Source organism: Coregonus clupeaformis, chromosome 8 (assembly GCF_020615455.1).
Source record: "Coregonus clupeaformis isolate EN_2021a chromosome 8, ASM2061545v1, whole genome shotgun sequence".
Classification (NCBI taxonomy): domain Eukaryota; kingdom Metazoa; phylum Chordata; class Actinopteri; order Salmoniformes; family Salmonidae; genus Coregonus; species Coregonus clupeaformis.
Window position 1 is genome coordinate 36191789 of NC_059199.1, and position 26649 is coordinate 36218437.

Genomic DNA, 26649 nt, shown 5'->3' on the forward strand with positions numbered 1-26649 from the left:
GAGCACCCTTCCCTGCCTCCCAGCCCTGTCTGCCTCCCAGCCCTGTCTGCCTCCCAGCCCTGTCTGCCTCCATGCTCTACCTTAGTGGTGAATCAGCTGCCCCCTCTCTCCAGAGGAGACAGACATGTAGGTTATTCAGACAGACAGGTATTGATCAGCCGCGTGTCAGCGTGATGGAGAGGAACAACCACGTGAAGGCTCTTAATCTCACTGCTGTCTACAGTGCTGACATACTGTCCCTGTGGCTTTGTCCACTTGAGCGAGAAAAAAAATGAGATGCTGAGAGAACAGGGGAGACTCAGGACTGTGGTGTTTCACGGCATGGTGGTCTTGACCATTGACCACCAGACTCGTCTTAAGATGCAATTAAATAACCAATCACCTAATCAAGATGCTAATTTATATAAATCCCAGTACAATGAATGACATACTCTCATCCTCTTGTACTGACAGCCCACACAATGGCTGCTTCTTAACAGTTCCTCTTCACATGAAGTGGGACCCTGTATGCTGCTGTGCCGTAAGTGCTCCTTCTCTCTCCCATTCTCCTTTTCTCTGTGGTTGATTTTTTCCCGGTTCTGACGTACAGACCCCGTTGAGCCCCCACAGACCGTTGATTGCAAAGTGCCGCTCTGAGAGAGCCAGTTCCACGACAACGCTGCCTGCTGTCTGAGGGCACGTTGGATTGGATGAGAAACAACATCATGCTGGGCTATTGTTGTGCCTTCCAGTCAGACAGCCAACCAGTCAGCCTAATTGACTAAAATGATGCTACTCTGAAAGACCAAAGGGAAAGCCAGATCTTTCTTCCCTGCTCCTCTTTCAGAGTAGCATCATTGAAGTCAATGGGTTTGCAAGAGCAGGAAGAAGGTACTTGGAGAGTCAGGAGGTAAGCTAGCTCCATAAAGCCTGCGTCTCTCAGACCTGCAGAGAACGGTTGTCCACGTGTCTCTGTAACGGCTGAAGAGAGGTGCCTATGTGAGTTACGTTTAAAATGGGACTGAAAGGGGCTATCTGCCCCTCTACCTCCCTGCATACTAGACATGTGAAACCAGTCTCCCATCATAAAGTTCATGAATGTTACAGGATAATCTAAAGAACACAGTTGTATTGATTGTCCAACCATGCTTGTCTTGTGCAGGCCAGTCACGTTCTTCCACACCGATCTCACCAAACCATTTCTGTATGGACCTTGCTTTGTGAGGTGCTTCTTCACACCTTTAGAATTGAAATGGAAAAGTGAACACTGGTAATGGTCTTCCATCTTTAGAAGGCTGGGTCATGTTAGCAATTCAAACCAGACCTCATTTTAGTCAGTATGAACTTTGATTGTGCCATTTGATTGAACGCCAGCAAAGTGCTTAGCGAGACCAAATTGAAACCACGTCTATACAGCGACAGGATTTTAATGGAACAGCGACAAGCTAGTGGTGTCTGTCTTATAGTTGTACGTGTTCATCAAATCAGTAACACCTGGTAAATTGTCCAGCTTACTTGGTCACTGTGGTCCACACTGTGCAAGCCATAACTAGCCATGTACAGATTCAATAGCCCAAGACCCTGAGTCTGATGATCTGTTTCACTAGAATCCATTTTACAATCAAAATGACAGTTTAATATCTCTAAGAGGCTAGCACGATAGTATCTATACCCATTAGGGACCAGAATATGCTAAAGCTGAGAAAAGCACTTCGGAAACAGCTTAAGCTATTCTCTATTTGGATTTCTTTAATGGATTAAATTAATGACAGAATATGTACTGTAGGTTATATGGCTCTCTGGTTTCATCACTTAAGTAGATCTAATATTCATGATGGTTTAGCTCTCTAGAGAGACGTCATAATCTAGATTTACAGTGATGGAGAAGAGAGTATTCTAGCCTGTTTAAAAGGCTAATAGAGATGAACAGAGAGAAATCATCATAGTAGCTATCACTTCACCATCACATTAAACCTTTCTCTCTGCTAGATGTTGAGGTTGAATGTGTCGATCAGTTGTCACTGGAACAGTTAGAAGTTCCATTTTCTATTCTCCTTTTCCAGCCTGTTTCGTCCCAAATGGGCCCATAGGGCTCTGGTCAAAAGTAGTGTACTATAAAGGGAATAGGGTGCCATTTGGGACATATCCATGGTCGTCATCAACAGAGCCTTGCCTTCCCCATTAGAAACCTGATACCATAATGGAACATTGTGTTGAAATAGATTCCAACCATAATTGTCCCCTACTGTGGATCTGTCTCAGTAGGTTAGTACATTGGTACGTTCGTATGTTTGTCATACGCGATATTTCAGACAGCACTGGCCCGATTTTGCCATAGATCCGGCCTTTACAAAATTACACATTGTGGCACTATAACAAGAGAATGAAAATGCTAACTTTGAAAGGTCATGCCCCTTACCCCATCTGACCTAGTCATGAAATTCGGTACATACACTACATGGCCAAAAGGATGTGGACACCCCTTCAAATGAGTGGATTTGGCTATTTCAGCCACACCCGTTGCTGACAGGTGTATAAAACAGAGCACACAGCCATGCAATCTCCAGAGACAAACATTGAGCTCAGTGACTTTCAACGTGGCACCGTTATAGAATGCCACCTTTCCAACAAGTCAGTTCATCAAATTTCTGCCCTGCTAGACCTGCCCCGGTCAACTGTAAGTGTTCTTATTGTAAAGTGTAAACGTCTAGGAGAAACAACCGCTCAGCCGCGAACTGGTAGGCCACACAAGCTCACAGAACGGGACCGCCGAGTGCTGAAGCGCGTAAAAACAGTCTGTCCTCGGTTGCAACACTCACTACCGAGTTCCAAACTGCCTCTGGAAGCAACGTCAGCACAAGAACTTCATGAAATGGGTTTCCATGGCCAAGCAGCCGCACACATGCCTAAGATCACCATGCGCAATGCCAAGCGTCGGCTGGAGTGGTGTAAAGCTTGCTGCCATTGGACTCTCGAGCAGTGAAAACGCGTTCTCTGGAGTGATGAATCACACTTCACCATCTGGCAGTCTGACGGACGAATTTGGCGGATGCCTGCCAGGAGAACGCTACCTGCCCCAATGCATAGTGCCAACTGTAAAGTTTGGTGGAGGAGGAATACTGGTCTGGGGATGTTTTTCATGGTTCGGGCTAGGCCCCTTAGTTCCAGTGAAGGGAAATCTTAACGATACAGCTATACAATGACATTCTAGATTATTCTGTGTTTCCAACTTTGTGGCAACAGTTTGGGGAAGGCTCTTTCCTGTTTCGGCATGACAATGCCCCCGTGCACAAAGCAAGGTCCATACAGAAATGTTTTGTTGAGATCAGTGTGGAAGAACGTGACTGGCCTGCACATAGCCCTTACCTCAACCCCATCGAGCACCTTTGGGATGAATTGGAACACTGACAGCAAGCCAAGCCTAATCGCTCAACATCAGTGCCTAACCTCACTAATGCTCGTGGCTGAATTAAACCAAGTCCCCGAAGCAATGTTCCAACATCTAGTGGAAAGCCTTCCCAGAAGAGTGGAGGCTGTTATAGCAGTAAAGGGGGGACCAACTCCATATTAATGGCCATGATTTTGGAATGAGATGTTCGACGAGCAGGTGTCTACATACTTTTGGCTATGTAGTGTAGGTCCCGCTCCTCACAAGGAATACATTTGCCTCAGGGACCCATAAGGTCCGCCATGATGGATTTTCTACCATTTAAAATGTGGCATCTATGGACAAAGGTCTCTCAACGCAATATTTTCCAGACTAGTACCTAAAACAATGCGCTGCATCATGCGTGAGGGACGACATGCTTACTATTTCCTTTTTAAAATATTTTTTCGTTTCTGTTTTTCAGTCAGAGCAGTTCAGGATCCATGTTTGAATCAATGTAAGCATCCATGCCTGATGGGAACAATCGTCTAGTACGGGGGCAGGCAACACTGTTCCTGGAGTGCCGCAGGTACTGCAGGATTTTGTTCCAACGAGGCACCACACCTGACCAACTGAGATAATTGATCAGCTCAATGATTGCCTAAATTCAACACACCTGGTCTTCCAGGCTAGTTAAATCAAAAACATGAAGTGCCTGCGGCAATCCAGGACCAGGGTTGCCTACCTGTGGTCTAGTATGTTGATGGATCAAATACATTCAATGATTGTCCCCCACGATGAAATTGGGGAGGGGACAGAGGACCTGTCTGTCAGTTAGTACGTTCGTATGATAGTCACACGAGATAGAGCCTTCGGAAAGTATTCAGACCCCTTGACATTTTCCACATTTTCGCCTTATTCTAAAATGTATTACATTGTTTTTCCTTCCTCATCAATTTACAAACAATACCCCATAATGACAAAGCAAAAACAGGTTTCTATAATTTTTTGCAAATGTATCAAAAGTATTCAGACCCTTTACTCAGTACTTTGTTGAAGCACCTTTGGCAGCGATTACAGCATCGATTCTTTATGGGTATGACACAAGCTTGGCACACCTGTATTTGGGGAGTTTCTCCCATTCTTCTCTGCAGATCCTCTCAAGCTCTGTCAGATTGGATGGGGAGCGTTGCTGCACAGCTATTTTCAGGTCTCTCTATAGGATGTTCGATCGGGTTCAAGTCCGGGCTCTGGCTGGGCCACTCAAGGACATTCAGAGACTTGTCCCGAAGCCCCTCCTGCATTGTCTTGGCTGTGTGCTTAGGGTCGTTGTCCTGTTGGAAGGTGAACCTTCGCCCCAGTCTGAGTTCCTGAGCACTCTGGGCAGGTTTTTATCAAGGATCTCTGTACTTTGCTCCTTTCATTTTTGCCTCGATCCTGACTAGTATCCCAGTCCCTGCCACTGAAAAACATCTCCACAGCATGATGCTGCCACCACGGTTCACAGTAGGGATGGTGCCAGGTTTCCTCCAGACGTGACGCTTGGCATTCAGGCCAAAGAGTTCAATCTTGGTTTCATCAGACCAGAGAGTCTGAGGCCTTTAGGTGCCTTTTGGCAAACTCCGAGTGGGCTGTCATGTGCCTTTTACTGAGGAGTGGCTTCCGTCTGGCCACTCTACCGTAAATGCCTGATTGTTGGAGTGCTGCAAAGATGGTTGTCCTTCTGGAAGGTTCTCCCATCTCAACAGAGGAACTCAAGAGCGCTGTCAGAGTGACCATCGGGTTGTTGGTCACCTCCCTGACCAAGGCCCTTCTCCCCCGATTGCTCAGTTTGGCCGAGCAGCCAGCTCTAGGAAGGGTCTTGGTGGTTCCAAACTTCTTCCATTTAAGAATGATGGAGGCCACTGTGTTCTTGGGGAACTTCAATGCTGCAGAAATGTTTTGGAAAGCTTCCCCAGATCTGTGCCTTGACACAATCTTGTCTCTGAGCTCTACAGACAATTCATTCGACCTCATGGCTTGGTTTTTGCTCTGACATGCACTGTCAACTGTGGAACCTTATATAGACAGGTGTGTGCCTTTCCAAATCATGTCCAATCAATTGAATTTAGGTGGACTCCAAGTTGTAGAAACATCTCAAGGATTATCAATGGAAACAGGATGCACCTGAGCTCAATTTCAAATCTCATAGCAAAGGGTCTGAATACTTATGTAAATAAGGTATGTTTTTTATTTTTAATACATTTGCAAAAAAAATCTAAAAACCTGTTTTCGTGTCGTCATTATGGGGTATTGTGTGTAGATTGCTGAGGATTGTTTTTTATTTAAACCCATTTTAGAATAAGGCTGTAATGTAACAAAATGTGGAAAAAGGGGTCTGAATACTTTCAGAAGGCACTGTATCTCAGACAGCACCTGCCTTTAATTTGACAAAACTTGGGAGAATGATGCGTCTTGCAATAGAGATCCGGCATGAACAAAACTACACTGATTGGCCCAAGTTGGGACCTATAGTAATTAACTGAAATGTGTTAGTCACACACAATCTCAATTGGCCTAAGGGCGGCGCTGCATCATTAGTGGGGGATGGCATGTTTACTGTTGCCTTCTTTAATTGAGATTTGACTCAGTCAGCAACAACCGTTATACTACGCTCTTCTTCCTGATGTTTCCTAACAAAGACAAACATGCTGTTTTTTTGTGTGCTTTTTTTGCTCTTCTCTTGTTTGGTCTCAGAACCCAACGAAGTAGAGCCCTAAAACCCTGGCAGAGAGTACACAGGTCCTCTCTCTCTCAGTAGTCCAGTCAGTATCTGATAATGATTGGGAATGAGCCAACTGTTTTATTCTGCCAAATGAGCAATTAACAACCGCATAAACAGATGTTCGAAATGACCTGGACCAGTGAACCGGAAACCGGTAAAACGGGATGGTTGATGTGATTGAGAGGATTATGGACCAGGGAGACGGGCTCTTATGTGTTTGAGGCGTTAACCGGGGTCAGACTGATGCGTTTGAGAGGTGATCGTCATGTCATTATGGACGTAATGAGTCTGACAAGTGCTGTAGTGCTGCTCTGACCTGCTGGATCAACAGGCTATGGGGAAGATCCAGAAAATCCCTCCTCTCTGACCTTCTCCTCCAATGGGCTTTGAGAAGGAGGTGAGGAACGAAGACACGAGGGGTAGGCAATTGAGATTCTCCCTGTGTTGACGGTAACCTGACCTCCTCTGTTGACAGACATTCAGCATGTTTCAGACTAATTATTTCATCCATCTGTGTGGTGTTCCGCCCATGGTTTAACCTCACCACTCAGACTTCCATTAACAATCGCATAAACAGTAGGGCTGGGAATTGCCAGGGACCTCACGATACGATATTATCACGATACTTTGGTGCTGATACGATAAGTATTACGATTCCATATGTATTGTGATTTTATTGCGATTAGATGTTCCTAACATACTCCTCACCATATGTCTACTGCAGAGGGACAAGAGAGAACCATGAGAAATCCAGTTTTGATCAGTCATTGGAAATAAAAGTACTGAAAACAAATCGGTTCCCTACTTAAAAAGAAGATGGAGAACGCCTGTATCTTTGTAGTGACTGAGTGTATTGATACACCACCCAAAGTGTAATTAATAACTTCACCATGCTCAAAGGGATATTCAAATGTCTGCAAAAAAAAATACCCAAGATGACCTTTGTGAGGCATTGGAAAACATCCCTGGTCTTTGTGGTTGAATCTGTGTTGGAAATTCACTGCTTGACTGAGGGAACTTCCAGATAATTCTTTGTGTGGGGTACAGAGATGAGGAAGTCATTCAAAAATCATGTTAAACACTATTATTGCACACAGAGTGAGTCCATGCAACTTATTATGTGATTTGTTAAGCACATTTTTACTCCTGAACTTATTTATGCTTGCCATAACAAAGGGGTTGATGACTTACTGACTCAACACATTTCAGCTTTTCGTTTTTAATTAATTTGTAAAAACGTCTAAAAACATAATTCCACTTTGACATTATGGGGTATTGTGTATAGGTCAGTGACACAAAATCTCAATTTAATCCATTTTAAATTCAGGCTGTAACACAACAAAATGTGGAAAAAGGGGGTGTGAATACTTTATGAAGGCAATGTATGTAGTAACTCACCTGCTCTAGCAGCAATGAGGTGCGTGGTTCTGCCTGGGTCTTTAGAGCTGAGCAGGAGGCCCTTGCCTAGCTTTGCTCCCAGGGCCTTGGCGTGGTAGTTCTCCCTGGTTCTCTCCATGGGGTAGTTGGTGGGGTACAGCCCAGAGAACACAATGGTGGTGCCCTCCAGGCTCCGGGCCTTCAGCTCCGGGACGATCTTCCTGATATCAGGCGTCTCTGGGCATTCCTTCCTGAGGAAGGCGTCGTAGCGGGCGTAGTATTCTCCATGGATACGTTCCAACACCTCTTCTAGGTAGATGAGGTGGTCATCCTTGTCCAACTCCTCCTCTTCCTCCTCCTCCATGCTCGGGTCCAGAGACTCCTCCTCCATTGTGACTCCTGACTGTTCACTGTTCTGGGACTCTGTCTCAGCCTCCCTCCGTTCTGAGCGCCCATTCTCCTGCTCCGGATCTGGAGGGAGGACAAGCCCTGACTTCTCCCCTACTCCCTCTGAGCTGTTCTCCCCAGTGCTCTTCTCCTTAATATCCCCCTCCTCCTTTCCTCCAGCCCCGCCTGATGGCTCCTCTACTGCCACCTGCTCCGCCCCTTCCGGTTTGGACTTCCTGGTCTGGCTGGACTCCCCCTCGCTGTCTGATGAGGGGGGTTTACCCCTAACAGAGTCAGAGTCGCTGGACAGGTCAAAGTCAAGGTTGCTGTTGGGCTCATGGAGGTCTGGAGGAGTGGAGGATGGAGGAGGGGGAGCTTCCTCCCCTGAGCCCACTGTCCTGCTGCCATCCTCCCCCTCCTCTTCCACACTCGTCCTGTGGCTCACCTGTGCTGCCGTGCTGGCCTCGGCACCCTCGCCCTGACCCCGCCCCTCCTCCACAGCCTCACCCCCGTCCGGTTGAGTCCGTTCATTGGCTGCTGCTTCCTGAGTGGCTGAGGGAGCTGTTGACTCCTCCCTCCCTCCGTTGTTGTGGTCTTTTGCCCGTTGTTTCTTAAGACCGTTACTCTGCTCCTCTGATGCAGACGACCTCCCAGAAGACCCTGACGTTACTGCTGGTTCCGAGGCCTCTGCTGGTCGGCTGGCCTGGCTGCCGGCTGGGGTAAAGCAACATCACAGGCAGACCCGTTAGCACATTAAAACACATGCACTGACATTTTGTCACTTAAATCACTAGACTAGAATACATTTCACTGAAGTTGTTTTGGAGGTGTAACTGAATGAAGGCAAGTTGACCTGTGGCCACTGAGGCACTGAATCAGCGTTGAAAACATTGTCTGTTTAAACTATGGTTGAACTGCATGCCTCAAAAAGAGCACAATGTTCTCCATAGCACTTTATCCACTCAGTAATCTACACACTATTAGGAATACATAAAAATGCCCATCACTGGATCTGTCAGCTGTCCATGTGATGTCACGGAAAACAGCAGCACTTCCCTAATTGATCTAACAGCCTGTGTGTGTCATTCTCTCCTGGGAGCCCATAGAAGCACTCTCCCTCATTTGTGGCTTGTCCTGTTTGTCTCTACTGCTAATCAAAAAAACGATCCTCTGTGAAAGACTCTCTGAGAAAAGAACCCACCCCCTCCTGAGACTAAGCCTGAGAGGGTAATCACGGTTCTGATAAACCCATCTCATTATGGCTACCCAGGCTTGGTGTCTGATTATGAATACAGTGTTGATGATGATTAGGTGCTGTTAAGGCTTGGTCGCTCTAATTCTATCTTTATCACAGTTCAGATTGATTAATTCTGCTGAACCCTGGCCTTTGGGTATGATAATTTGCCTGACACTGTTCTAAAGGTTCTAAAGTTAAACTCTGACCGTATTTTCACAGAGAGGTCCCCAAGTTTCCCCAGTCACCTCCCTGCCTCTCACCTCGGTGTTGAGAGGATCATAACATTTACATATCACAACCATTTCCCTTAAAAGCTTCACCGTCCCACTGCGGAGCTGCAGTCTACCACACAGGAGAGTGGTGCATCGGTTGATGCAAATGAAATCAAAACAGTGAGACTCCATTTGCAGCCAGAGTACCAGGATGAGATCATATCCATTAAGTAATCATCAAACCACTCCCTCCCTGAATTTTGGTCATGAGAGGGTTTTTAGAATGTAGTGTTTTTTTTCTTTAGTGTAACGCTGACAAAACACTGAATGCCCTTATAAGGGAGTGAGGACTTTGTTTTTCAGAGGGCTTGTTTTTCTAAGCCAAAGGGTTGATTTAATAGATCACCGTGCTTCATGTATTGACCACTTCAAAACAGTGCCCACTGTGCTATGTTAAGTTAAGTTCATTGTCTTCAGACCCTGTATACGGTACCTTTCCTTCCCTGCTGAGCCTCTTTAGACCCGGGCGGGGCATTGATGTCTCCTGTGCCCTGGAAGTAGATGTACTTCTTCACAGTGATCAGGTTGGGAGCAAACTTCCACACGTCCTCCCGATCATCTATAATACATACCATCGAGTCACCACACGGGAACAGATTCCTGAGGGGTAGATAGAAAAGAGAGAGCGATAAAGAGATAGAGGCGGAGCGATAAAGAGAGGGGAAGAGATAAAGAGAAGGGGAGAAAGAGTAAAGATAGAAAAAGAGCAAGACAGAAAGAGAGAGTTAAATATAAGTGAAACTGGCACTCCCTCTCCTCTTCCACACGTAACTCCCTAGGCAGTGTGCCTTTAGGGAATAACAAAGTCCCACAGTAACAAAGCACAATGCTATGCCCTCTCTCCATCATTACCCAGTCCTGCGTCCCAAATGGAACCCTATTCCCTATGGGTCCTGGTCAAAGGTAGTGCACTATAAAGGGAATAGGGTGCCATTTGGGATGGACTCTCAGAATCCCTTCAGGGTAGAAATTAATTCTGTCTGTAACAATCATTATCTGAACATCATAACTATACAAGAACCACAGTTTCTACCATTAGGAATTTTATTTAATAAGAGAACGATGTTCTAGCAGGCATTCTATGACATGAGTCACTGATTAGAAGGAATACTGCATGGCTATTGGCTATTCCCTCTGCTCATCTATAGCACTGTCATGCAAGAGCTGGATGGCTCAGTTTTACAGTTCTGTATTGTCTGTGGGGGCAACAAAGTGACTTCAGATGACTTGACTGATAACAGGTTTTAATCAACTCTAAGGTCTAGTAGTTCCAATCATTACAGGAATTCCCTCAGTTGAATTCTTCAGCAGTAGTGGCTGAGCGGAAATCAATTTCTCCCAATTACACAGGATATCTCCCTTGAGTGAATTAATGCCTTTTCTCTAAATCAAATTCTATTTGTCACATGCGCTGAATACAACAAGTGTAGACCTTACCGTGAAATGCTTACTTACAAGCCCTTAACCAACAATGCTGTTCAAGAAATAGAGTTAAGAAAATATTTACTATATAAACTGAAGTAAAAAATTAAATAAAAAGCAACAATAAAATAACAATAACGAGGCTATATAAAGGGGGTACCAGTACCGAGTCAATGAGCGGGGGTACAGGTTAGTCGAGGTAATATGTACATGTAGGTAGGGGTAACGTGACTATGCATAGATAATAAACAGTGAGTAGCAGCAGTGTAAAAAAAAATGTAAACAGTCCGGGTGGCCATTTGATTAATTGTTCAGCAGTCTTGATGGCTTGAGGATAGAAGCCTTTTGGACCTAGACTTGGCGCTATGGTATCGCTTGCCGTGCGGTAGCAGAGACAACAGTCTAGGACTTGGGTGAATGGAGTCTGACAATTTTTTGGGCCTTCCTCTGACACCACCTAGTATATAAGTCCTGGATGGCAAGAACCTTGGCCCCAGTGATGTACTAGGCCATACGCACTACCCTCTGTAGCGCCTTGCGGTCATTTGCCGAGCAGTTGCCATACCAGGCGGTGATGCAACCAGTCAGGATGCTCTCGATAGTGTAGCTGTAGAACTTTGAGGATCTGGGGACCCATGCCAAATCTTTTCAGTCTCCTGAGGGGGAATAGGTGTTGTCGTGCCCTCTTCACGACTGTCTTTGTGTGTTTGGACCATGATAATTTGTTGGTGATGTGGACACCAAGGAACTTGAAACTCTCGAACCACTCCACTACAGCCCAGTCTATGTTAAATGGGGGCCTGTTCAGCCCTCCTTTTCCTGTAGTCCACGATCAGCTCCTTTGTCTTTCTAACATTGAGGGAAAGGTTGTTGTCCTGGCACCACACTGCCAGGTCTCTGACCTCCTCGCTATAGGCTGTCTCATCATTGTCAGTGATCAGGATCCGTTAAGGGCATGTAAGTTAACCCTACCTATATGTACACAAACTTTAATGATGGTGTTGGAGTCATGCTTAGCCACGCAGTCGTGGGTGAACAGGGAGTACAGGAGGGGACTAAGCACGCACCCCTGAGGGGCCCCAGTGTGGAGGATCAGCGTGGCAGATGTGTTGTTGCCTACCCTTACCACCTGGGGGCGGCCCGTCAGGAAGTCCAGGATCCAGTTGCAGAGGGAGGTGTTTAGTCCCAGGGTCCTTAGCTTAGTGATGAGATTTGTGGGCACTATGGTGTTGAACGCTGAGCTGTAGTCAATGAATAGCATTCTCACGTAGGTGTTCCTTTTGTGCAGGTGGAAAAGGGCAGTGTTTGTGTCATCAAGATTGTGTCATCTGTGGTTCTGTTGGGGCGGTATGCGAATTGGAGTGGGTCTAGGGTTTCCGGGATGATGGTGTTGATGTGAGCCATGATCAGCCTTTCAAAGCACTTCATGGCTACCGACGTGAGTGCTACGGGGCGGTAGTAATTTAGTCAGGTTACCTTTGCTTTCTTGGGCACAGGGACTATGGTGGTCTGCTTGAAACATGTTGGTATTACAGACTCGGTCAGGGAGAGGTTGAAAATGTCAGTGAAGACACTTGCCAGTTGGTCCGCGCATGCTCTGAGTACACGTCATGGCAATCCGTTTGGCCCCGCGGCCTTGTGAATGTTGACCTATTTAAAAATGTCTTGCTCACATCGTCTACGGAAAGCGTGATCACACAGTCGTCCGGAACAGCTGGTGCTCTCATGCATGCTTCAATGTTGCTTGCCTCGAAGCGTGCATAGAAGTCATTTAGCTCGTCTGGTAGGCTCGTGTCACTGGGCAGCTCGCAGCTGTGCTTCCCTTTGTAGTCCGTTATAGTTTGCAAGCCCTGCCACATCCGACGAGCGTCAGAGCCGGTGTAGTAGGATTCAATCTTAGTCCTGTATTGATGCTTTGCCTGTTAAATGGTTCGTCGGAGGGCATAGCGGGATTTCATATAAGCGTCCGGATTAGTGTCCCGCTCCTTGAAAGCGGCAGCTCTAGCCTTTAGCTTGTTGCGGATGTTGCCTGTAATCCATTGCTTCTGGTCGGGATATATACGTACGGTCACTGTGGGGACGACAACGTCGATGCACTTATTGATGAAGCCGGTGACTGAGGTGGTATACTCCTCAATGCCATTGGATGAATCCCAGAACATATTCCAGTCTGTGCTAGCAAAACAGTCCTGTAGCGTAGCATCTGCGTCATCTGACCACTTCCGTATTGAGCAAGACACTGGTACTTCCTGCTTTAGTTTTTGCTTGTAAGCAGGAGTCAGGAGGATAGAGTTATGGTCAGATTTTCCAAATGGAGGGTGAGGGAGAGCTTTGTATGCGTCTCTGTGTGTGGAGTAAAGGTGGTCTAGAGTTTTTTTTCTCCTCTGGTTGCACATGTGACATGCTGGTAGAAATGAGGTAAATCAGATTTAAGATTGCTTGCATTAAAGTCCCCGGCCACTAGTTGTGCCGCTTCTGGATGAGCATTTTCTTGTTTGCTTTTGGCCTTATACAGCTCGTTGAGTGTGGTCCTAGTGCCAGCATCGGTTTGTGGTGTTAAATAGACGGCTACGAATAATATAGATGAGAACTCTCTCGGTAGATAGTGTGGTCTACAGTTTATCATGAGGTACTCTACCTCAGGCGAGCAATACCTTGAAACTTCCTTAATATTAGACATTGTGCACCAGCTGTTATTGACAAATAGACACACCCCCCTCGTCTTAGCCAACGTAGCAGCTCTGTCCTGCCGATGCACGGAAAACCCAGCCAGCTCTTTATTATCCATGTCGTCGTTCAGCCACGACTCGGTGAATCATAAGATATTAAATTTTTTTATGTCCCGTTGGTAGGATAGTCTTGATCGTAGATCATCCAGTTTATTCTCAAGTGATTGCACATTGGCTAATAGGACTGATGGTAGTGGCGGTTTACCCACTCGCCACAGTGACAGTAGTAAAGTCAAAGTGTCTAAATTAAAGATTACATATCAGCTATGTCCTTTTCATATTGGACAGATTCTTCTTAAATGTCCTGGCTGAAATTGCTATTGGTATGTGTGTCAAAGTGTAATGCGTGGGCTTCATAAAGCGGTATCTGCTACTAGCTCTGCCAGACAGAGACCCAGATCTCACCTTAGGTTCCCTGTCTTGGAGAAGGGGTCGATGCATTCGTCTCTGGACAGGATCCTGTGAGAGAACAGCTTCATCTCAGGGTCCAGGAAGCCTACAGTCACAGAACCACACAAGAAAAACATCTTAAAATGGACAAAAATAAATTATATGAGAGAGAGGGACAGAGCACGAGAAAGAGACTACATTAGACTGCATTAAACATCCTATTTAAAAGAGCACCGTGAAAAAGCAGGATGTATTCAGCAAAGTGAAGGTGCAGTTTTGCCAAACCGCCAATCTCCATTACTCCCCGGCACTACACAGAGTAGCTGTCCAACAACAAAGCTAACAGCTTTTGAGACATTTAGAGCAAATTCTTATTTTTTCTTTATCTGGGAGGTTTTCATGTTGTTTTGTTACACAAAAGCTTCAATTTTAACTCAAATGAAATTGCAGGCGTCGGTGTGTGTGTGAGACATCTCTCAGTAGGCTTTCATTTAAACATCAAGGCTTTGAGATGAGAACTAAATGCAAGCTGGGTCTTATCAGTTCCTCTTTAAAAGCTGTAGAATAATGTGTGTCTGGAGGAACATCAAAGACTGGATTTGATGGAGCAGCTACATCCCCACTGCACAACACATTCCTTGTTACCTGGCTGCTATTAACCCACAGTGAAAAGAGAGCAGACAGGTGGGCAGGTGTCTACTAAAGCACACAACAAACAGCCAGACACACAGTGACCTCTCTGCTCCACAGACTGAGGTACTGTAAGTGCTACATTACACATTAATTCGCTTCCAACGTTCAGCATTGACATTCATTATAGAATAACTTCTAATTGGTTGCGAAATATCGTTTCCAAACTTTAAAGGGCCAATGTTCATCTCTATAACTAAAATGCCGATAAATAGATGTATAAAATTCTCAAACTTTCATTATAACTTCCTGGAAAATGAGATTGGGTTTAAAGTAAGGTTGAATATGAGGTGGCTATATTATTCTCTGTGAGAGGCTGGTAAACTGACCAGAAGCGTCATCTTCACCAGTGAGGTGTCCCAAATGGCACCCTATTCCCTATATAGTGCACTAGGGCCCATATGGCTCTGGTGCACTATATAGTAGGGACGTAACGATACACCAACATGTTCAACTGTTTAAGATATGAGTGCATCGGTATGAGGGGACCCAAAACCGATCCAAACGTAGCATGCATCGGTCAGAAAATCGATTCAAACGTTATGAATCGCCGGTTCACAAAACATTTTTGTGCTCAAATTACCTTCTTTCCATCTTCCGAAAATACCTCTCACCTTTGTGTCGAACTAAGAATGTAATTATGTTGACAGTCATTGATCTAGAAAAATGTTTGCATGCCGAACGACCCCAGGCAATATCTTGTCAAACTGTACGCAGCTTTGCACGCTGACTAACGAGAGGTAGGATTATTCTTCATCTGGCACATCTGCGCGTCACCTTTAACATTCCAATGTTTGTAATGGCTTGCGCAATATTAGGCTTTATTAGTTGAGTGACAACCAATGAAATTTGTTATTTTTATCAAATGCGCTGTTGAAAATTGTGTTTTACCGAAATAAAAGTAACCTAAGCTACCACCGGAGACAACTCATCTGGCTATAGGTAGGCTACATGTTGATCGGGGCTTACATTCGAATTTATTTCGATATACAGGGTAAAGTTGATGATTTCATAACGAGTCACTTTTTGCTAACCGCTCTGCATGGAAGATAAGCTCACTAAGAGTCTGTCAAAACTTCCAAACGGTCTAAACCATTTGATTATGAGACGGGGGTGAAATCCAAAGTGGTGCTATATAATATCAAATGTTAAGATAAACACTGATACATTACTAGGTCTAATACTTTTAATCTGCAAAAATGACAAATTAATTAGTGGGTGATGGTGATTTCAGATCAAAACATTGCCCCATGGCTCAGCTCAGGTGCCTACATAGACATAGCGCACGTTCGAGCGGATCACTTTTTTCAAGTCGGTGACCGCCTTTCAAAGTGTGTTGTATTATGGTTAAAAAAATTGTCCGACTTGCAACTACATAGAGGCACTATTTGTCAACCAATCATTAGGGTGTTTGTTTGACCCACGCAAACTTAGCCAAAGACGTAAAACAGGAACCAACTTTGCCACGATTCTAATGAGATACAAATGAAAGTGATATTTCAGACCTCTCGAACCAATTAATTGTACACACGTTATGTTTTCAGTTCGTGAATGTGTGATATGAGGTATAAAAAAAGTTTAATTCGACATTATACAGAAAAACCGTTATGAACAATAGCAGCTACAGTGCCTAAGGAAAGTATTCAGACCACTTGACTTTTCCCACATTTTGTTAAAATTACAGCCTTATTCTAAAATGGATTAAAAAATATATATAATCCTCTGCAATCTACACACAACACCTCATATTGACAAAGTGAAGAAAAAAAAAGAAATACCTTATTTATATAAGTATTCATACCCTTTGCTAATTGCTATGAGACAAGAAATGGAGCTCATGTGCATCCTGTTTCCATTGATCATCCTTGAGATGTTTCTACAACTTGATTGGAGTCCACCTGTGGTAAATTCAATTGATTGGACATGATTTGGAAAGGCACACATGTCGATATAAGGTCCCACAGTTGACAGCGCATGTCAGAGCAAAAACCAACCCATGAGGTCGAAGGAATTGTCCGTAGAGCTCCAAGACAGGATTGTGTCGATGCACAGATCTGGGGAAGGGTACCAAAACATTTCTGCAGCATTGAAGGTCCCCAAGAACACAGTGGCCTCCATCATTCTTAAATTGAAGAAGTTTGGAACTCTTCCTAGAGCTGGCTGCCTGGCCAAACTGAGAAATCGGGTGAGAAGGTCCTTGGTCACTCTGACAGAGCTCGAGTTCCTCTGTGGAGATGGGAGAATCTTCCAGAAGGACAACCATCTCTGCAGCACTCCACCAATCAGGCCTTTACGGTAGAGTGGCCAGACGGAAGCCACGCCTCAGTAAAAGGCACATGACAGCCCGCTTGGAGTTTGCCAAAAGGCACCTAAAGGCCTCAGACCATGAGAAACAAGATTCTCTGTTCTGATGAAACCAAGATTGAACTCTTTGGCCTGAATGCGGAGGAAACCTGGCACCATCCCTACGGTGAAGCATGGTGGTGGCAGCATCATGCTGTGGGGATGTTTTTCAGCGGCAGGGACTGGGATACTAGTCAGGATCGAGGCAAAGATGAACGGAGCAAAGTACAGAGAGATCCTTGATGAAAACCTGCTCCAGAGCACTCAGGACTTCAGACTGGGGCGAAGGTTCACCTTCCAACAGGACAACGACCCTAAGCACACAGCCAAGACAATGCAGGAGTGGCTTCGGGACAAGTCTCTGAATGTCCTTGAGTGGGCCAGCCAGAGCCCGGACTTGAACCAAATCGAAAATCTCTAGAGACCTGACAATAGCTGTGCAGCAACGCTCCCCATCCAACCTGACAGAGCTTGAGAGGATCCGCAGAGAAGAATGGGAGAAACTCCCCAAATACAGGTGTGCCAAGCTTGTAGCGTCATACCCAAGAAGACTTGATGCTGTAATCGCTGCCAAAGGTGCTTCAACAAAGTACTGAGTAAAGGGTCTGAATACTTATGTAAAATGTAATAGCATTTTTATTTAATACATTTGCAAAAATCTATAAAAACCTGTTTTTGTTTTGTCATTATGGGGTATTGTGTGTAGATTGATGAGGGAAAAAAACATTTTAATCAATTTTAGAATAAGGCTGTTGTCACGGTTTCGGCCGAGGCTGCCTCTCTTCCTTGCTCGGGCAGGCTTCGGCGTTCGTCGTCTCCGGAATACTAGCTGCCACCGTTGTATGTTTCTATGTTCGTTTGGTCTTGTCTGGAATTGTACACCTGTTGTCGTTTAGTGTCATTAGTGTCCTATAAGTTCTCGTTGTGTTTGTCAGGTGTTGTGTGTGATTGTTTCGCTGTCGTGTATTTGCTCTACAGTATACCGTTTGCTCGTTGTAGCTTTTCTCCTCTGTTATGGAGAGTATACTTGCACATGTTTATTGCGCCCTTTTGTTTTACGCCTGCGTGCGGAGTTTCTCGCCTCATGGCTTTTGTCTCGTGTATTAGTTTGTGCCTTCACTAAAGTCTTTTGGACTTATTTTCTGCGTCCTGCGCCTGATTCCAACACCACACCCACCTACAGCAAACACTGACAGAATCACACACCATTCTGAATGGAATCAGCAGGAGCCGCAGCAGCACAGGAGACGTTGGAGGATCGGGTCCGGGAGCAGAATGACCAGATCCTGCGGATCGGGACCGCCCTGCAGGATGTGATCAACACACTCCAACGCTGGGAGACCCGAGGGACACCCCCAACTCCACCTTCCCTGCCATCACCATCAGCAAGTCAGCCCATTCCCGCTCCGGAACCCAGAGGAATTCGACTCTCGCTCCCGAGGGCCTACGATGGGACCGCTGCCGGGTGTCAGGGCTTCCTTCTCCAGGTGGAGCTTTACCTGGCCACCGTGCACCCGGCGCCCTCGGGACACGAGGCGTGTCCGCCCTTATCTCCTGCCTTTCCGGCAAGGCGTTAGAATGGGCCAACGCCGAGTGGAGGAGGATAGACGCTACCACCATCATATACGCTGAGTTCTCCCGCCGCTTCAGGGCGGTGTTTGACCATCCACCGGAGGGGAAAGCGGCGGGGGGAGCGCTCTGTTCTGCCTCCGGCAGGGGAAGAGGAGTGCCCAGGAGTTCGCGTTGGAATTCCGTACTCTAGCGGCGGATGCAGGGTGGAATGAGCGGGCCCTCATCGATCACTACCGCTGTAGTCTACGTGAGGACGTCCGTCGGGAGCTGGCCTGTCGGGGACACCAGCCTCTCTTTCGACCAGTTAGTCGACATGTCCATCAGGCTGGACACCCTGCTGGCTACCCGCGGACGTCCCGAGGGAGGTCCGTCCATTTCACCCTCCAGCGCCTCCGAGCCGAGCCCCATGGAGCTTGGGGGCGCTGGCGCTAGAGAGAGGAGGGGTCGGCTTACGAGGGGGTCCATCTCCTGCACCAACTGTGGTCGGGGAGGACACACCGCGGCTAGGTGCTGGGGATGGCCTCCTAGGGGAGAAGACGACAGGCCCCGCACTGGGGAGTCCTTCCAGGTGAGTAGGCGCCCCCACTCACCCAGAGCTCTCTGTTGCGCACTTCTGTATACCTGTGCGTTTTCCACAGGTGGCACCTCATTCCCAGCATAAGGCGCTGGTAGATTCAGGCGCGGCTGGGAATTTTGTTGATAGGAAATTTTGTTTAGATTTAGGGATTCCCCTTCTTCCTGTTGACGTCCCCTTCCCCGTTCATGCCCTAGATAGCCGTCCGTTGGGATCGGGCTTGATCAGGGAGGTCACGGCGCCACTTAGGATGTGTGCGCAGGGGGGTCATCAGGAGATGATCCAGCTATTTCTGATCGACTCGCCTGCGTATCCGGTGGTGCTGGGCATGCCCTGGTTGAGTACCCATAACCCGTCTATTTCGTGGCAGGAGAGGGCTCTGATGGAGTGGTCTGACCAGTGTGTGGGTCGATGTTTAGGCGTTTCCTTAGGTGCTACCTCGGTGAAGAGTCCAAACCAGGTGCCCGCATTGCACGTTCCCCCTGAGTATGGGGATTTGGCTATTGTGTTCAGTAAGTCGAGGGCGACGCAGTTGCCTCCCCATAGGCAGGGAGATTGTGCGATAGACCTCCAGGCAGGAGCTGCGCTCCCATGGAGCCATGTGTATCCTCTGTCTCAGGAGGAGAAGAGAGCTATGGAGACTTACATAGATGAATCTCTGAGACAAGGATACATACGGCCCTCCACTTCCCCTGCGTCCTCGAGTTTCTTTTTTGTGAAGAAAAAGGATGGTGGGTTACGCCCGTGCATTGATTACCGTAGTCTCAATCAGATCACGGTGAAGTACAGTTATCCACTCCCGCTGATTGCGACCATGACGGAGTCATTGCACGGGGCGCGTTTCTTCACTAAATTAGATCTCAGGAGCGCGTACAACTTGGTGCGCATTAGGGGGGCGATGAATGGAAGACAGCCTTTAGTACCACCTCGGGCCATTACGAGTATCTTGTCATGCCATACGGGTTGATGAACGCTCCTTCAGTTTTCCAATCATTCGTGGATGAGATATTCAGGGACATGCAGGGGCAGGGGGTGGTCGTGTACATAGATGACATTCTCGTGTACTCGTCTACCCGAAGTCGAGCATGTGGCTCTGGTGCGCCGAGTGTTGCGGAGGCTGTTGGAGCACGACCTGTATGTCAAGGCAGAGAAGTGTCTGTTTTTCCAGGAGTCGGTCTCCTTTTGGGTTATCAGTTGTCTGCGTCAGGGGTGAAGATGGAGGTAGACCGGGTGTCAGCCGATGCGTAATTGGCAAACGCCAACCACTGTGAAGGAGGTGCAGCAGTTTTGGGGGTTTGCAAATTACTACCGGAGGTTTATCCGGGTTTTTGGACAGGTGGCAGCTCCCATAACGCCTCTTTTGAAGGGGGGTCCGGTGCGTTTGCAGTGGTCAGCCGAGGCGGACAGGGCGTTTGGGAGGCTGAAGGACCTGTTTACCTCGGCTCCGGTGCTGGCGCATCCGGATCCCTCTTTACCATTTCAGGTAGAGGTGGACGCGTCAGAGGCCGGTATAGGAGCCGTGCTGTCGTAACGGTCCGGCACGCCACCTAAACTCCGCCCCTGTGCTTTTTATTCCAAGAAGCCTCAGTCCGCGGAGCGAAGTTATGACGTAGGGGACAGGGAGCTGTTAGCCGTGGTACAGGCCCTAAAGGTGTGGAGGCACTGGCTTGAGGGGGCTCAACACCCTTTCCTCATTTTGACGGACCACCGTAACCTGGAGTACATCCGGGCAGCTAGGAGACTGAACCCTCGCCAGGCGCGGTGGAATATGTTTTTGACCCGGTTCGTATTTAAGATCACGTACATCCCTGGGTCACTGAACGGTAAGGCAGACGCACTGTCTCGGCGGTATGACACGGAGGAGAGGTCCGTGGAGCCCACTCCCATACTGCCGGAGTCTTGTCTGGTGGCACCAGTAGTGTGGGAGGTCGATGCTGAACTCGAGCGGGCGTTGCGCACCGACCCTAGTCCACCTCAATGCCCGGAGGGTCGGAAGTACGTTCCGCTCGAGGTTCGGGATCGATTGATCTATTGGGCTCACACGTCACCCTCCTCTGGACATCCTGGTATCGGCCGGACAGTGCACTGCCTTAGTGCTAAGTACTGGTGGCCCACGTTGGCGAGGGATGTGAGGGTTTATGTCTCCTCCTGCTCGGTGTGCGCCCAGTGTAAGGCGCCTAGACATCTGCCTAGGGGTAAGTTACTACCCCTGCCCGTTCCACAACGACCATGGTCTCACCTCTCGGTGGATTTCATCACTGACCTTCCTCCCTCACAGGGGAATACTACTATACTGGTTGTTGTGGACCGGTTCTCTAAGGCCTGTCGTTTGCTCCCTATGCCGGGCCTTCCTACTGCCCTACAGACCGCCGAAGCGCTATTCACCCATGTTTTCCGGCACTACGGGGTACCCGAGGATATTGTGTCTGATCGAGGTCCCCAATTTACCTCCAGAGTATGGAGAGCCTTTATGGAGCGGTTGGGGGTCTCGGTGAGCCTCACCTCGGGTTACCATCCGGAGAGTAATGGGCAGGTGGAACGTGTGAACCAGGATGTTGGTAGGTTTCTTAGACCATACTGCCAGGACCGGCCGGAGGAGTGGGCACGGTACGTTCCCTGGGCAGAAATGGCCCAGAATTCCCTACGCCATTCCTCCACTAACCTAACCCCTTTCCAATGTGTGTTAGGTTACCAGCCGGTTCTGGCACCTTGGCAGCAGAGCCAGATCGAGGCTCCTGCGGTGGATGAGTGGGTGCGGCGCTCGGAGGAGACGTGGGAACGCTGCACACGTCCACCTGCAGCGGGCCCTCCGTCGTCAAAAGGCGAGCGCCGATCTCCACCGCAGTGAGGGACCGTGTACGCACCTGGTGATCGAGTCTGGCTCTCTACCAGAAACCTGCCCCTCCGCCTGCCCTGTCGGAAACTGGGTCGGCGGTTTGTGGGGCCGTTTAAAGTCCTGAGAAGATTGAACTAGGTGTGTTACAGATTACAACTACCTGTTGAGTATAAAAGTATTAACCCCTCGTTCCATGTGTCTCTTCTCAGGCCGGTGGTAGCTGGCCCACTCCAAGAAAATGAGATCAGGGAGACTCCTCCGCCCCCATTGGACATCGAGGGGGCACCGGCGTACTCCGTGCGGTCCATCTTGGATTCGAGACGTCGGATGGGGGGTCTCCAATATCTGGTGGAGTGGGAGGGGTACGGCCCGGAGGAACGGTGCTGGGTGCCGAGGAGAGACATTTTGGACCCGTCTCTCCTGACGGAATTCCATCGTAGTCACCCGACGCGCCCTGCTCCGCGTCCTCCTGGTCGTCCCCGAGGCCGGAGTCGGCGCACGTCTGGAGCCGCGCGTCAAGGGGGGGGTACTGTCACGGTTTCGGCCGAGGCTGCCTCTCTTCCTTGCTCGGGCAGGCTTCGGCGTTCGTCGTCTCCGGAATACTAGCTGCCACCGTTGTATGTTTCTATGTTCGTTTGGTCTTGTCTGGAATTGTACACCTGTTGTCGTTTAGTGTCATTAGTGTCCTATAAGTTCTCGTTGTGTTTGTCAGGTGTTGTGTGTGATTGTTTCGCTGTCGTGTATTTGCTCTACAGTATACCGTTTGCTCGTTGTAGCTTTTCTCCTCTGTTAAGGAGAGTATACTCGCACATGTTTAGTGCGCCCTTTTGTTTTACGCCTGCGTGCGGAGTTTCTCGCCTCAGGGCTTTTGTCTCGTGTATTAGTTTGTGCCTTCACTAAAGTCTTTTGGACTTATTTTCTGCGTCCTGCGCCTGATTCCAACACCACACCCACCTACAGCAAACACTGACAGCTGTAACCTAACAAAATAGGAAAAATGTCAAGGGGTCTAAATACTTAACGAAGGCACTGTATGTTGACACCGCTATGTTGATCTGAGCCTTGCTGTTGGAAAACCACTAGTGTCCGACTTTTGGCTGTCGCAGATTCACCTCCCCAGACTAAATAGGGTGACATTTGGGACGCAACCCCAATGAGATATGAAGACTGAGTACAGAATGAGCCTGAGACACAAACTGAAGGTAAATGCTGCCCTCTAGTGGCCACTCAGATGTCTAGCGCTACTCAGGATTTGCCTCAAATGCTTAGACCAATCACATTGAGGCATGTCTGTTAGTCTTGTTAGGTGTCTAACTTTTCAATCTGGGGAGTGTATGGACAAACATTTAAATAAAACTATTCTCACCTATAATGCAGACAGCACTCAGGCATTAAATCTAGATCTATAATTACGTAGAGAGATTTTACAGAGGATGTAATCCTAGATAATTAAATGTGTTTAAATTCACCTGGCATTTAGCATCTGAGCACTCATACACTTTGAATTTACATCATAGTGCATTACTTACTGTAAAGCAAATTATATAGTGATTCAACGTAGGCATAATTATCAGAGAATGTTAAGTAGCTGCTAGTGTGTGTGTGGGTGTGGGTACCTGCGATGGTGTGTGCATAGAGGCGGCTTCCGAAAGTGAAGACATGCAGCTCGTAGAGCTTGGCGATCTTCTCCAGGAAGTCTTTGCAGTTCGGACGCAGTCGCGTGTGTAACATGGGCTCCCCCCGCCCCAGCTGGAAGTGGAAGATTCCCTGTGGAACAAGAGCAGAGGCATGCGCAGAACCGTCAATGGTTTGTTCTAGCTACATAACCACCAGTGGTTTATTACAGACTAGCTACATACAGGGTGACTCTCAGCAAAGGCCTGGGGCATAGAAATATCAAACAACCTCTTTTCAAAATAATGCATTGAAAGCATAGGGAACTAAACTTTTCACCACGACCGGCAACCAGTTTACCCACCTACTTTTTTAAAAACACTACATCATTGGCTACCAGTAGGCCTATTGTCATGGTAATACCCATTGTAGCCTAGTCTAGTAAGTTGACTGTGTGTTAGGGTGAGCATCCCGTTTTGCCCGGGACAGTTTCAGCCCATTTCAGGTGTCCCGACTTTTCAGGCTACAAAAAAAAACTATATTTGTCAGCAAGACGCATCAATTAATGTCGGCCTAATCAATGGTAATCGCTGAATGTCATTAGGCACACTTTTTGGGGTTTTGTAACAGATGTCTATTTCCATTTATCAAATGCCCCGAGTATACAGTGGGGGAAAAAAGTTTTTCGTCAGCCACCAATTGTGCAAGTTCTCCCACTTAAAAAGATGAGAGAGGCCTGTAATTTTCATCATAGGTACACGTCAACTATGACAGACAAATTGAGAATTTTTTTTCCAGAAAATCACATTGTAGGATTTTTAATGAATTTATTTGCAAATTATGGTGGAAAATAAGTATTTGGTCACTTACAAACAAGCAAGATTTCTGGCTCTCACAGACCTGTAACTTATTCTTTAAGAGGCTCCTCTGTCCTCCACTCGTTAACTGTATTAATGGCACCTGTTTGAACTTGTTATCAGTATAAAAGACACCTGTCCACAACCTCAAACAGTCACACTCCAAACTCCACTATGGCCAAGACCAAAGAGCTGTCAAAGGACACCAGAAACAAAATTGTAGACCTGCACCAGGCTGGGAAGACTGAATCTGCAATAGGTAAGCAGCTTGGTTTGAAGAAATCAACTGTGGGAGCAATTATTAGGAAATGGAAGACATACAAGACCACTGATACTCTCCCTCGATCTGGGGCTCCACGCAAGATCTCACCCCGTGGGGTCAAAATGATCACAAGAACGGTGAGCAAAAATCCCAGAACCACACGGGGGGACCTAGTGAATGACCTGCAGAGAGCTGGGACCAAAGTAACAAAGCCTACCATCAGTAACACACTACACCGCCAGGGACTCAAATCCTGCAGTGCCAGACGTGTCCCCCTGCTTAAGCATGTCCAGGCCCGTCTGAAGTTTGCTAGAGTTCATTTGGATGATCCAGAAGAGGATTGGGAGAATGTCATATGGTCAGATGAAACCAAAATAGAACTTTTTGGTAAAAACTCAACTCGTCGTGTTTGGAGGACAAAGAATGCTGAGTTGCATCCAAAGAACACCATACCTACTGTGAAGCATGGGGGTGGAAACATCATGCTTTGGGGCTGTTTTTCTGCAAAGGGACCAGGACGACTGATCCGTGTAAAGGAAAGAATGAATGGGGCCATGTATCGTGAGATTTTGAGTGAAAACCTCCTTCCATCAGCAAGGGCATTGAAGATGAAACGTGGCTGGGTCTTTCAGCATGACAATGATCCCAAACACACCGCCCGGGCAACGAAGGAGTGGCTTCGTAAGAAGCATTTCAAGGTCCTGGAGTGGCCTAGCCAGTCTCCAGATCTCAACCCCATAGAAAATCTTTGGAGGGAGTTGAAAGTCCGTGTTGCCCAGCGACAGCCCCAAAACATCACTGCTCTAGAGGAGATCTGCATGGAGGAATGGGCCAAAATACCAGCAACAGTGTGTGAAAACCTTGTGAAGACTTACAGAAAACGTTTGACCTGTGTCATTGCCAACAAAGGGTATATAACAAAGTATTGAGAAACTTTTGTTATTGACCAAATACTTATTTTCCACCATAATTTGCAAATAAATTCATTAAAAATCCTACAATGTGATTTTCTGGATTTTTTTTCTCTCAATTTGTCTGTCATAGTTGACGTGTACCTATGATGAAAATTACAGGCCTCTCTCATCTTTTTAAGTGGGAGAACTTGCACAATTGGTGGCTGACTAAATACTTTTTTTCCCCACTGTACCTTATTGGACATGCGCTGGCAGTGATGCTCAGTGGTGTGGATCAGGGTTTGGTCCAGATCAACCATCAGAACCAGCTTCTTGTTCCTGTGGAGTCTCTGCTGGTCCTCTCTGCCCAGCTGCTCTGCTTCCTGTGTTGGGGACATATCACAGAACCAGGCATTTATAAAAAGGGGGCCATGACTTCAACAAATCTGTCGCTACTACATAGTAAAGTTGAATTCTAATGACACAGAGGTATTTTTACAAGGTTACATTATCGTCAGAGGAAACTCATCTTCTAGTGCCATGACATTCAAAGCCTCACCTCAGAGCTGACCATCAACTCAGGGACACTGTGCACCATGGAAACGTTTGCCATGGAGATATGAGCCTGCTGCCTCCCATTATTACTCTGCATCCTGAGAGAGAGAATCCACTTAGTAATGCATCCTCATAAGAAGTAACCTACAGCTAAGAGATAAGCCTATTTTAAAATTGTGTGAATATGCCAATTGAATTCTAGCATGGAATACGTGTGTGTACTTACTGTGTGAGGTCCTGGCCACATTCAGCACACAGCCCCTTCATCACGACGGGATGACTGCATTCTTCTACTCTGACAATCACACCACTGGAAGAGAAGTGGCACTTGAGACAGCAGCATAATGAGTTTCCCCCTTAAAAGGGCTTTACAATGCAGGTGCCTGGTAGAATCGCCACAGTCTCTCCAACATGTGTACATGTATATCTAAACAAACACTTTAATAAACACAACTTCCCCTCACACTTCTCCATAAGACTACATTAGTGCCTCCATGTTGAAAAGCACCAGGGCATAAGCTGTCATCAG

The 26649-nt window shown here is 47.1% G+C and overlaps 1 protein-coding gene across 1 annotated transcript in view; it reads right to left on the bottom strand.

Annotated features, from left to right (window-relative positions):
- The window catches only part of LOC121571960 (RNA polymerase II subunit A C-terminal domain phosphatase), a 106353-nt gene that overhangs the window by 78335 nt on the left and 1369 nt on the right, over positions 1–26649 (bottom strand). Inside the window, exons 2-8 of the mRNA XM_045221984.1 lie at positions 26347–26430; positions 26125–26218; positions 25820–25948; positions 23556–23706; positions 13940–14030; positions 9817–9983; positions 7509–8588 (exon numbers count right to left, since the gene is read on the bottom strand). Of these exons, the coding sequence (XP_045077919.1) occupies positions 7509–8588; positions 9817–9983; positions 13940–14030; positions 23556–23706; positions 25820–25948; positions 26125–26218; positions 26347–26430 (1796 nt within the window). The remainder of the gene's footprint in view (positions 1–7508; positions 8589–9816; positions 9984–13939; positions 14031–23555; positions 23707–25819; positions 25949–26124; positions 26219–26346; positions 26431–26649) is intronic.